Source organism: Aotus nancymaae, unplaced genomic scaffold (assembly GCF_030222135.1).
Source record: "Aotus nancymaae isolate 86718 unplaced genomic scaffold, 86718_ANA_hifiasm-v0.15.2.pri h1tg000038l, whole genome shotgun sequence".
In the NCBI taxonomy this organism is placed as follows: Eukaryota; Metazoa; Chordata; class Mammalia; order Primates; family Aotidae; genus Aotus; species Aotus nancymaae.
The window spans coordinates 428,050-440,571 of record NW_026988452.1 but is presented as its reverse complement, the minus strand read 5'-3'; the positions used below and the strand labels follow the sequence as shown (position 1 = coordinate 440,571).

The following is a 12,522-nucleotide window of genomic DNA, read 5'->3' as shown; positions in this document are numbered from 1 at the left end:
CCCTGTAGTTATCCTACTCATGTTTTCAAGCACCCCTCCAATGAAACAGCAGAGATAACCATAATTAATTATTTTTTTTTTTTTTGAGATAGAGTCTTGGTGTCATCCAGGCTGGAGTGCAGTGGTGCAATTTCGGCTCACTGCAACTTCCACCTCCCAGATTCAAGCGATTCTCCTGCCTCAGCCTCCCAAGTAGCTGGAACTACAGGTGTCCACCACCACACCCAGCTAATTTTTGTATTTTTTAGTAGAGACGGGGTTTCACCATGTTGGTCAGGCTGGTCTTGAACTCCTGACCTCAGGTGATCGGCCTGCCTTGGCCCCGCAAAGTGCTGGGATTACAGGCATGAGCCACTGCGCCTGGCCACAGACATTAAAATTAAAGGGCATCTGGACATGGTGGCTGGTGCCTGTCATCCAGGAAGCTGAGGTGGGAGGGTCACTTAAGCCAAGGATTTCAAAGTTAAAATAAGCCACGGTCACACCACTGCACTCCATCCTGGCAACAGAGCAAGACCCAGTCTCTTAACAAAAAACAAGAAAAAACCCGGCGTATGTCTAGGGAAGGGCAAACACTCGGCCTGGTTGGGACATAGAGACATTTGAAGGGAATGCTAAGAGAGAGAGGTGGAGAAATTGGCGAGGAGTGGATCCCAGAGGGCCTGAGTGCCAGCAGGGGGTTGGGTGCCATGAGGACTTACAGGGCACCTGTGTGCTAGCCAGGGAAGGATGGCAGGTCTTGCTGACACAGCAGTAACAGCGGGCAGCCAGGTGCTGTGCTGAGGGTGCCCCTCACGACCTCCTACGACTGTGACAGTTCTATGAAGGAGACTCCGTTTATCCCCACTTTACAGATAAAAAATTGAGGCTTAGAGGTTATTTGCTCAAAAGTTGCCCAACTAGAATGTGACGGAGTCAGGATTTCAGCCCCCATCTGCCTGACTCCTGATCTCAGTGTTATTGACAGGAGGAACTCTGAGGCGGCTGAAGCACCCTGACCGTGGTGTGCCTGGTGGAGAAGGTAGAGGAAGGAGTCGAAGTCTTGGTTGAGGTCGGTGGTGGGGTGTGGCTTCTACCTTGGGTGGCTGGTGTTGGCTTGTGATGTTTTCAGTCAGGATACAGCACAGAAGCAGAGTTTAAGGGGGTGGGGGTGATGACGAGCTCATGGATACGCAATGTGTGGTACCTGTGCAGCCTCCTGGCGGAGCTGCCCTATGAGTCTGGAAATGTGGGTCTGGAGCCGCAGGAATTCAGGAATGGAGACAGCACATGGTGGTCATAGAGAGACAGCACGTGGTGGTCTCCTGGAGGAGAGGAGGTGACCCCAGGCAGCAATGTGTCAGTGGAGAAGATAAGGAAACATGAGTTCGAAAGTCATAGGAAATACCAACAGTTAAGAAGCTGGGTGGGGGAGGCAGACGCCGTGGCTCCTGCCTGTAATCCCAGCACTTTGAGAGACCAAGACTGGCAGATTGCTTGAGCCCAGGAGTTTGAGACCAACCTGGGCAACATGACGAAACCCCTTCTCTACAAAAAATACAAAAATTATCTGGGTGTGGCAGTGCACGCCTGTAATCCCAGCTACTCAGGAGGCTGAGGCGGGAGGATTGCTTGAGCCTGGGAGGCAGAGGTTGCGGTGAGCCAAGATCGCACCACTGCACTCCAGTCTGGGGCTGGAGTGAAACACTATCTCAAAAAAACAAAACAAAAAACACGTGGGGGTGAAGACGCTTCAGGGCTGGCATGGGCCCAACACTGCCAGCAGACACAGCCTTGCCTGCCCTCAGGACCTCAGCTGCCAGACTCCCGTGGGAGGGAGCGGGCCTCTGTCCTGGAGATGGAAAGAGCATGGACAGTCGTGGCATGTGTCTGAATCACTCCCTTTTCTTTCTTGGTCCCTGGCCAGCCTCCTCCCCAGACCAGTGTGATGTCAGACCCAGCTGACCTGAGGGTGTGGGGTTGCCTGGTGCAGCTCCCTCTGGAATGAGGTTCTGAGGGCACCCAGCCTGGCCTTGGCCCAGAAGCTTGGGCCCTGCGCACAGAGGGGTGAGTTAAGGTTGACTAAACTTGGTGGGGCTGACGTGTGGAGGCAAGATAATCCTCTGGCTGCGGGAGGGAGCTGTAAGCCCCTCTCTCCTTTTCAGTATGTTCGGGGTTTGGAGAAGAGGGAGGTGGAGGTGGGAGAAGGCTGGCTGGGAGGTAGGGTTGGCGTACATTCCTGAGAATACGGTACATTGTTTTGGAAAAATCCTCTTGGCCGGAAATTGCATGTCATGTCTGCTCCTTGGTGTGGATTTGTCACTTCAACAAGTGTCACAAAGTGCAGCTGGAGAGGCTGCAGGGGGAATGGACAGCGGAGGTGGGCTGGCCCCCAGCCTCTTTTGTTTCCTTTAGCTCTGCAGCCTGGAGCTAGAAAGGGACACGTGAAGAGCAGAGGTGTACACGTGGGGTGGATTCTGGAAATCCTCAACGTAGTCCGGATCCTGTGGATTTCTTACAATAGGATGGTACTGGGAGATGAGATTTGTGGGGGGCGGTGAGGCAGGGAGAAAGCGGGAAAGGGCAGTGTTTGGATCAGATCCTTTATCCAGCCAGGGCAAGAGGGAATGGCCCTGGTATTTCCCACCTTGTCCCGGCTTTGGGGTCTTACAGCTACTCCCAAGACTAGTGTGTGCCTTTAGCTGCAGTAAGATGCCGAGAAACGTCTGTACAGCATAGAACCAGGCGTTTGGGACCCCTCCCCGGCAGAGTCATCCACCTATCCCGGTGTGCTTCGGGGCGGGTAAGGGGCTGTGTGAGGAGTAGGCCTTAGGGGGAACTCACCTAGTGCCCTCCCAGGGTCTCGCTTAGCCTTGAAGCTGTGTGGGGAGATGTCTCCGAGCCTCTCTCTCCTCTGACCCAACCCAGGGAGGGTGCCCTGACCTCAGCCCTAAATACCTGGTACTAAAGGGTCCGTGGCTGTTTCAGATGCCACCAGAATGAGAAGTGATACCCTGCGGCCCCGGGGGAGAGGAAGAGTCTCTGCCCTGGGACTTCCTGTGCCGGCTATGGCCTTGCGCCAGGGCTGGGTGCGGCACCCCCACGTGGGCCAGTGTCGGAGCAGCTTTTCAGCAGGAGTCCCGGCCCTCGTGTCACTGCTCTGAAGTCAGGGAGGTCAGCGCAGTACCCGGTCGGCCCGGCGTTCCCAGCACACACAGCGCGTGCCGCGTTGCCGGAGTGGAGTGCGGTGAAATGGGCGCGGGGGCCTCCGGGGCGGGGGCGCGGCCTGGGGGCGTGGCTTGCTTGGGGGCGTGGCCTGCGCAGGAGGCGGCGCGGAGCCGGCTGAGCACAGGCCCGAGCAGGTGGGCGCCCGGCGTTCTGGCAGCTGAGCGGCTGCCGGGCGCAGGCTGGGGGTGGGGCAGGCCGCAGGCCCCGGGATGTCTAGGAGGAGGGTCCTCAGGTTGAGTCGGACGGAGGCGTCTCTTCTGTGGTCTTAGATGGCCCCTTCTAGTGGAATACGGGGGACTTGTGAACCCCCTAAGGCCCCATGGGCGGCTCTGGGGCCCTGGAGGCGGGCCCAGGGCTGCGTGGAGCCCGGTTCTGTGGTCAGTGAAGGCAGAGCCCCCGGCTCTCGGTGAGGGTCAGCGCGAGGCTGGCACAGCTGGCTTGCCGGGAGAGGGTGGGAGCAGCGCCGTGGGGAGGAGAAGCGGAGCTGGGACCGGCTGCAGGAAGGAACGGCCGCAGGCCCGCAGGAGGAGGGGTGCGACCCCAGGCTGCTGGCCGATGGCAGATGAGGCTGTGGGGGGCGGGGGTCAGCGACTGGGGCCTCCCCCGGGCTTGGACGCAGTAGCAGCCCTGAGCTCCTTCTGGAGGATGCTCGAGGCCCGGCCCCTCAGGACGCAGGGCAGTGACGCTGCCGGTGCCGCTGCGGGGCGGAGGCTGCGGGCGCAGCTTCCCTCCCTGACCGCAGCCACCGGGAGTTTGGGCTCCATGGGGGCGAGAGCTGCTTACCAGCGCCTGGCTAGGGGAGAGGAAGGATCACAGGTAATGGGGAGGGCTAGGGTTAGCCAGATACCTGGGCCCAGACCCCATCGTCTGCTGTGAGCCAGGCCCAGCCTTGCCCTCTGCAGCAGCCCCTCAGGAGTGAGAGTTTCTGCTCCTGGGCCGGGGTACAGAGAGGGGTGTGTTTATGTGGGTGTGGCGGTGGTGAATTAGTGATGCTGGCTTCTGCCTCTGTGTGCATGTGTCACCTGGGACCCCAAAAAGCTGCCTTTGGGCTTTCCTCAATGCCCCAAGGGAGTCCAGGAAGCACGGCTAGGATTGGGGTTCAGTATTTCATGAGAACTGAGTCCCTGGCATTCCCATTTACTAGCCTTTCAAATGTGAATATCAAGCCAAATGTCCTTGTTTGCTTTTGAAATGGTCACTGTATTGATGGGGCCCCTTCCCTTCCCCTTGGAGAGAAGGCACTTCCTCTCCCGACCGGCAGAGGGCAGTAGCTGACAGGAGAAAGGGGGACTCGGTAGGAGCGTTGAGGCTTGAGGCTTAAGGTCGGGCTGTTTTTCTGAGCGGGGTGAAAGGGGCCAGGGCCGGGCGCGGTGGCTCACGCCTGTCATCCCAGCACTTTGGGAGGCCGAGGGGGGGCGGACTACTTGAGGTCAACAGTTCGAGACCAGCCTGGGCAACATGGTGAAACTCCGTCTCTATTAAAAATACAAAAAAAATGTAGCTGGGCGTGGTGGCAGATGCTTGTCATCCCAGCTACTCAGGAGCCTGAGGCAGGACAATCGCTTGAATCCAGGATTGCACCATGCACTCCAGCCTGGGCAATAGAGCAAGACTCAAAAAAAAAGGTGGGGGTGGTCCAGGAGCTGGCCTGGCTTTGACCCCCGCATAGTGTGCTGCTTCCTGCAGCTGGATTGCTGGCCCAGTTGCAGGTCTTGTTCTTACTGGACATCCAAAGAAGGAGGGTCAGGTATGGGGTTCTGGTGGCTTTGAGACACATATTTCTGGGGACGGCTAGAGTTTTTAATCTGGCCATTCTGATCCAGCAGACCTGTTTTTGAAGTAGAGGGAATAACCCTGCTTAAATTGTTCCCCAGCCTCGGTTCCTGGGTCTTTTTCTGGGTGGTGCCTGGTGCCAGGGTAGGCTGTAGGCTTTCTTTGATCCAAGGGCATGGTCAGCCAAGGTTCGGCAAAAAGTCAGCTCCGGTGTAACGTAGGCCTGACCCTGTCTTGTCCACTTGGCCTCAGCCCTCAGACTGGTTATTCACTCAGGCTGCACCCACTGTCTCCACAGGCTTTGTGGGGTGGACGGCAGGGGGATGAGGAAGAGGGGCTGAAGTTGGGGATGTCTTCCTCCCCACCTCCTGGAGTTAGACCAGGAAATGGCTGTCCCTTTCGGCATCATCAGGGAAGTCGAGCGCTGGGAGAGGCCCTGGGAAGGGAGCCTGGGATGCTGATTCCCCAAAGCCCTGCTCCCCAGCTGCCCACCCCTCCAGCCAGCTGGGCTCCCTGAGCTGGTGGCCAGCTGGACAGGGACAAGAGAGCAGTGTGCACGAAACAGGGGCTCCCTAGGCATGGCCCTGCAGGGAGGGGGGCGTCTGGGGGGCCGGAGAGCACTTCCTGCAGCTGTCAGGTGTGTCTGGGGGCTGTAGCGAGGGGGGTGTAAGAGCAGCTGGCACCCTTTGAGGAGGGCCAGAGAGACATGGGGGCCCCACGGGGGCTTGAGGGAGTGTCTCCAGGCCCCCTAAGCTGAGGCTGTGGTCTGCGTTGGGGGTGCTGTACAGGAGACATCCTATAGCTTTAGGGTGGGGGCGTCCCAGCAGGACTCTCAGGGCATATTTGTTGTCTTGAGGGGTTTGGCCACTTGGCCACCTGGTCTGGGTAGGAGGCACCCCAAGTGTTTGGGCAGCAGACAAGGCAACCCCGGGGGAGGGGTGGAGATCCTCGCCCCCACCCTACCCTTGCTGTTGGCTGGTCTGCCCCACTCTGGCAGGCTGCCGGCCTCCTATTTCCGTCGGGCACCAGGGTAACAGGGCCACGTCAGGGTCTGAGCCAGGAGACACCCAGCCAAGGCTGGGACTGGGGCGTGGGGGAGGGTCTCTGAGAGTCTGTCTGCAGGGCCCAGCAGAGCCTCTGGGGCCCAGGCCTCCCACTCAGGCTGTGTGCTAGTCCCCACCTCCCCACGCAGGCCTGGGTGGGGGTCCACAGCCCCTCTTTGTACATGCTGTTTGAGCCACATAGCCCCCACCCTAAAATCCTAGGAGCTGTCTCCAACCGTGAGGGCTGGGATAGAAGCTGGAGACAGGGGGCCTTGTGTATGGGGAGGCAGGGGGGCCAGCGCGGGTGGCTGGGAGGAAGAATCCCCCCCATTCCTGCCGCCCTCTTGGCAGTGATTCAGAAAGGTCCTTTTTCAGCCAGTGTCAGAGCTGCTCAGCTGGGGAGGGAGGGAGGGAGGAGGGAGGCAAGAGGGAGGGCGGGCAGGCAGGCGGAGAAGCCAGGGAGTAGGGCTGGACTGTGACCACTGCCCTGGAGAGAAGACAGAAAGAGGACAGAGGCCCCGGGTTGCAGCCAGCGGGAGGAGAGCTATTAGCCCCGCCAGACTGGCCAGCTGTGGAAACCCAGCCTGGCTTGCAGCAAAGCAGAGGGGCCCACCCTGTTCTTCCTCATTTCCCACCCTCGGTGTGGGATTGGGGGACTCCTGGGACAGACCCCTGGCCAACTCCCCTCCTGGGCAGAGTGTGAAGCTCAGGAGCTGAGGCCCCTGCCCACCTGCTTCTGGGGCCAGACTCCCAGTGACCACTCGGGGGTCCAGCTCCGTGGAGATGCCGGCGGCGCGTCGGTTCCCTGGCCTGGAGCTCTCCTTCCCTCTCCTGGCCAGACTGCGGCGACGCCTGTACACAGTGAGTGGGGGGCAGGGGCTGGACTGCTGGGGACTGGGTGGGCTCCTCAGCACCAGCACTTGCCTGAGAGGCAGAGAGCAAGACTGGGAGCGGCTTTGGGACCCTCCAGTGAGGGGCTGACGGGGGCGTCTGGGCCAAGTGGCCTCCCCTGTGCTGGCCTGTGTGTTTGCATGCCAGCCATGGGCACAGGTGTGCAGACTCCATGAGGTACTGGGGCCAGGCTTGTGCAGAATTAGAGAGGGTCTGAGCTCGGGAGGAGCTGCAGCCATGCTCTGAGCTGCACAAAGAAACTTGGGCTGGACGGGACTCAGAGAGGGGAGGGGACGTGTGCAGAGACCCCGGACTCAGCAGGAGAGGCAGGACTGAGACCCCGACTCTTCCCTCACGACGGTCCTGGTGGTCTTCCCGGTCTTCCCACACACATCCCTGTGCAGAGCAGTGCTGTTCCTGGGTCAGGGAGCAGGGAGGGGAGTGCACAGCTGAGCTGAGCTGGTGTTTCAGGCAGAGGGAATGGGCCGGGCTGTGCTTTCTGAAGAGCTTCAGGGGAGGGGCCTCTGGTCTTCCCCAGCCCTGGCCACACAGCGCATGGCTTTGAGCTGTTTTCTGGAGCCTAGAGGAAGGGGCCTGGATCCTTGGGAGTTGGTGGTAGGAGGAAGAAGAGGGGCCTGGAGACTGCTTGGCCTCCTGGAGACTAGGAGCCCCTGTCCTGAGGCTGAGCCCTGCAGGAGCGGGGTCACTTTGTCCAGGGACAGGGCAGCGGTGGCCGGGCCGAGGGGAGACGCTGCCTAGGCCAGTGCCTTCAGTGTGCCTCTGGGCTTGCTTCTCGAAAGCGGTGGTGCCTCGCCCTCTTAACCCCACACCTGTGTTTTTGTAAACAGGTGATTTTGTTGAGGATAAATTAATTAATACAGCTTAATACTTAGAATTGTTCCTCGAATATAGTAAGTGCAGTTGAAGTGTTAGATATTTTTGCTTTTTTGAGATGGAATTTCACTCTTGCTGCCCAGGCTGGAGTGCAGCGACTCCATCTCAGCTCAATGCAACCTCCGCCTCCGGGTTCAAGTGATTCCGGGTTTCTCCATGTTGGTCAGTCTGGTCTTGAACTCAGGAGATCGCCCGCCTTGGCCTCCCAAAGTGCTGGGATTACAGGTGTGAGCCGCCACGCTCAGCCTGATGTTATTTGTATTGTTACTTTTGTTAAATAAAGTTAATAGAAATATAATCTCTTATATAACCTGTGAAGCTGTGTACAGTGAAACAAGCAACACAATGGGAACCGCAATATAAAGAGATGTAAGGAGAGGGAAAGTGTAATATTTTGTGTGTCCTGACACGTCAGTAACCTAGACGATGTAGCGAAGGAGTCGGATCCCGAGACCTCAGGCGGAAGCACCGTGAAGGCAGCATCTGCGAGTGCTGGCTGAAGGGGTTTGGAGGTAATGAGAGGGGTTGCCTCCGCTGAGATTTCTGGAAACAGTGGGCTTCTGCTGTGTTCTGAACAAGTCTACAACGTAGTTTCATTCCAGGAAAATTTAGTGCATATTAAAATTGGAAGGCTGGGTGCAGTGGCTCACGCCTGTAATCCCAGCACTTTGGAAGGCCGAGGAGGGCAAATCACTTGAGGTTGGGAGTTCGAGACCAGCCTGGTCAATGTAGAGGAACCCCGTCTCTACTAAAAATACAAAAATTAGCCAGGTGTGGTGGCAGGTGCCTGTAATCCCAGCTATGGGAGGCTGAGGCAGGAGAATTGTGTGACCCCGGTAAGCAGAGGTTACAGTGAGCCGAGATCGCACCATTGCACTCCAGCCTGGGTGACAGAGTGAGACTGTGTCCCCAGAAAACAAACAAAAAGCAAAACCAAAAAACTGTAAAAGTGTTTTCCTGTTCAGTGGGATCAGAGTCTAGGTTTGGATGACCATACGCCCCTTCATGATTGAGCTGTGTGGGATCTGGGATGGTGCGCGAATGCTCTATGCATTGCAGGATAGCTCATGTTCTCGTCCCCCAGCTACCCACTCCGCGTCACTAAGTCCCCCCAAACATTGTGATGACCACAAATATGCCATAGGGTGCTGTGCAGCCCCCCATGAGAACCATTCAAATAAAGGGTTACAGCTTAAAGTTTGGAAACCACCCGGCTGGCCCAGCTGCCTGGCCCGGTCACCGTGGTGGAAGAGCCAGGATTTGAACTGAGGGTTTCTCATTCCCATTTGTTACTCTTTGTACTTCCCTGAGCTGCCTGAGAAAGTCTGGACTGGCACTGTGTTGGCAGGGCCACTGGGAACTGTGGGGGCAGGAGGCTCACGCTGGGCCAGTCTGTGTGTGCCTGCTTCTCAAGTGCTTCTCACTCTGATGAGAGCTGGGGAGGAGGCCACCGCCGAGTTGGGGAGGGGGATGGCTTGGCCTCCAGCTGGGCAGCTGGCCTTTTTTCTCTTGCGTGTTTTCCTCTCTAGGGATTGAGCGTGGGTCAGGGGCTGGCCTGGCCAAGCCCTCAGCTCTGACATTTCTCACTCTGACGAGAGGGTTTGCTGTATGGTGGCTCTGCTTGCTTAGCTCTGAAGGTGCCACCAGCTTCCTCCTCTGGCCCAGGAGAGTGGAGGTCAGAGGTTGCTCACCTGGAGGCATCGGCTCCTCTGTGTGTGCATGTGTGTGGGTGTGCATATGTGTATGTTTCAAATCTGAACTATTCAGCATCGTTCAGAAGTCAGGAGAAAGATGGAAAGTGAAATCAAGGAACAGAATGGTATGGTGAACGCATGAATATTTGTGTAGGGGACAGCAGAGTCTGAAAGGGTCTGCAGAAGGCATCATTGGCAGCTACTGGGGAGCGGGTGTCTGTGCAGCGGGGGAGGGAATGAGACTTGATGGCCCAGTGTGCCTTCTGAATATTTCACCATGTGCATATATTACCTTTTCCAAAAAAATGGTAGTACTGAGATTTCATGTTTTATTTCTTGAACAAATGGAAAGCTTTGACAGCACTGGACCACAGTCTCTTGTGACAGCCATTGATGGGGTCTGAGCTCCCTGTAGACGGGTGTCTGCAAGCCCACCCCAGTCCCACCCTCCCTCTGTCTTCTGCTTGCTGTGGCCCTGTAGGCACCGGGGTGGGGGCCTGTGGAGTGGTCTCTGGATTGTTAGGAGAGGCCGTGGTGGTCAGGTGTTGGGAGGAACTTAGCCTAGAGTCCTGAGATTTTTCTGTGGGGTCCGTCACGTTTGAGGAGCCCATAGTTGGATTTCAAGGGACACTGCACCCTGCAAATATTTTTATTCAAATGTTAGGAGTAAGAACACGTCTATTTTCCTGGAGAGCTTTTAAAAGATTTTTGGCCAGGCACGGTGGCTCACACCTGTAATCCCAGCACTTTGGGAGGCCAAGGTGGGCAGATCACAAGGTCAAGAGATTGAGACCATCCTTGCCAACATGCTAAAACCCCATCTCTACTAAAAAATGCAAAAATTAGCTGGGCGTGGTGGTGCACACCTGTAATCCCAGCTACTCGGAGGCTGAGACAGGAGAATTGCTTGAACAAGGGAGTTGGAGGTTGCAGTGAGCTGAGATTGTGCCACTGCACTCCAGCCTGGCGACAGAAGGAGACTCTGTCTCAAAAAAAAAAAAAAAAAAAAAAAAAAAAGATTTTCAAGGGCTTTCGACCACTAGAGACTTAGAGCAGGTGAGGAACGTGAGCACAGATGGGTTGATCTTGGGCCACTCCACCACAGATCAGAGATTGCAGGATCAAGACGCTGACTTCTGACTCCAGGGCCAGGGCTGTGTCTCCGCTGCCTTAATTGTGCCCTGTGGCTGGCAGGAATGGGGGAAGTGGGTCCAGGCGGTTCTCTGTAGCTTCTCTTGGAAGCAGAAGGTAGCAGCGTGTTGGGGTGTAGAGGAGCTCTGGTCATGCAGGGGCAGGCCCCCTGTTGTCCCCCCGCACCCCTTGTCCCTGATCCACTCTTCCCTCCCCACAGAGGCTAGGAGGCGGCAGCATGCAGCCAGAGGAGGGCACAGGCTGGCTGCTGGAGCTGCTGTCCGAGGTGCAGCTGCAACAATACTTCCTGCGGCTCCGAGACGACCTCAACGTCACCCGCCTGTCCCACTTTGAGTATGTCAAGAATGAGGACCTGGAGAAGATTGGCATGGGCCGGCCTGGTAGGTGGGACTTTGGCCTGGCTTGTCTTGGCCCTGACCGTTTACGTCCTCTGTCCTCAGGACCACTGAATGGTGGGTGGCGGCCGAGACCTCTGTCTGTCCCAGAGCCCTGAGGTAGAGCAGGACGGACATCGGTAGATGCTTATGTGCAGAGAACAGCTGGCAGTTGTAAAGGTGAATCGAGTTTGAGGAGAGTGAGGCCTTCCCTGAAACCCTGGCTGCGCAGGAGCCACCACAGACCCAGCTCTGTTTGTTCTCACAGAGGACGTACTTCCTCGATCGCCGCCTCCTTCATAAGCATGAAATCGAGCCTGTTCTGCTCATCATTCTGAAAACCGGGGGGGTCCATGTCCAGAGACCCGTAGGGAGCAGGCCGACGCTCAGGTGGTGGCTGATACATTCACACGGGCGCGCGCTCTCACACGCGCGGGTACACGCACACACGGGTTTGCTCTAATTTGAGCTCAACTCTATTTCTTCTAAAAGTTGGGGTTGTAGCATCTAAAAGTCATAATGTTCTTCATAGAACATTAGAAGCATGTTAGGGCTTTCAACTTAAAATTGCCAAAAATAGGTAATAATGTGCTAAATTAGACATTGATTTATGCTACTTTTGGCCTGGATAGTTGGTGTCTGATGCCAGCAGCATTAGAAAATGTTATGGAGGGAAAAAGCCTCCACGTTGAGAAGATTCTGTTCATCACCTTGCCTTTTCCTGAGAGCTGGGAGCAGGCCACTGCTTCCACGTTTTGGTTCCAGCCCTCCACCCAGTCTGAGAGCCAGTGCCTGGAGTGCAGTGGTCGTCTGGGCACTTGAGGCTCCTGGTCAGTTGGGATTGATGTCATCGGTATCTAGTGCTGGACTCACCCCAGGGGGACCGCAGCCAGCAGCCTCTCGGGGGGCTCGAGCTGCCTTAACAGCACTGGGTTCCCCATCCTCCCTGCAGGCCAGCGGCGGCTGTGGGAGGCCGTGAAGAGGAGGAAGGCCTTATGCAAACGGAAGTCATGGATGAGCAAGGTGGGTGAGGATAGACTCTAGCGCCCTGCTCCGCTCCCATCCTAGGAAACTTCCCCCCAGCCCCCTGAAGGTAGAGTTCTTTGTACAGACCCTCCTTCTCCAGGCTCTCATCGGGCAGGGCACTGGCATAGCTGCCGGGCTGAGTGTCTGTCTCCGCCAGATACGGACACGCGAGCAGCCTGTGTGCGGTGAGGGTGTCCCGGCCCGGAACAGGAGCTCGTTGACAAGCGAGCCTTAACTTAGCTTTGCTGTGTCTGAGTGCTGGGGCCAGTGTCTGGCGTGGGGTGCTGGACCTGTCTGGACCCAGGACATCTTGGCTTGGCTTCCCTCCTCCCCCACCCTCTCTAATCTCTGGGTTTCTCTGGTCATCTGGCCCTGCTGACAGCTTCCTTCCCCACAGCCTGTCCCGAGCTCTCCCCGCACCTTGTCCTAATTTGGGTCTGTGGTGTAGTAAGTCTCTGGTCTGACTCA

The 12,522-nt window shown here is 57.1% G+C and overlaps 1 protein-coding gene across 17 annotated transcripts in view; it reads left to right on the top strand.

The window, feature by feature from the left end:
* Positions 1–12,522, top strand: part of TNK2 (tyrosine kinase non receptor 2) — a 50,632-nt gene that overhangs the window by 11,539 nt on the left and 26,571 nt on the right. For 6 of the 17 annotated variants that reach the window (XM_064360087.1, XM_064360084.1, XM_064360086.1 and 3 more), the window contains 2 exons: positions 10,854–11,034; positions 11,981–12,051. In XM_064360087.1, coding sequence (XP_064216157.1) covers positions 10,872–11,034; positions 11,981–12,051 — 234 coding nt within the window. In that variant the 5' untranslated portion in view covers positions 10,854–10,871. Of the gene's footprint in view, positions 1–2,055; positions 2,508–3,920; positions 4,024–5,609; positions 5,618–6,455; positions 6,885–6,983; positions 9,628–10,853; positions 11,035–11,980; positions 12,052–12,522 lie in introns of those variants that run through there. The other 11 variants (XM_064360085.1, XM_064360079.1, XM_012460083.3 and 8 more) reach the window with 5 other exon arrangements.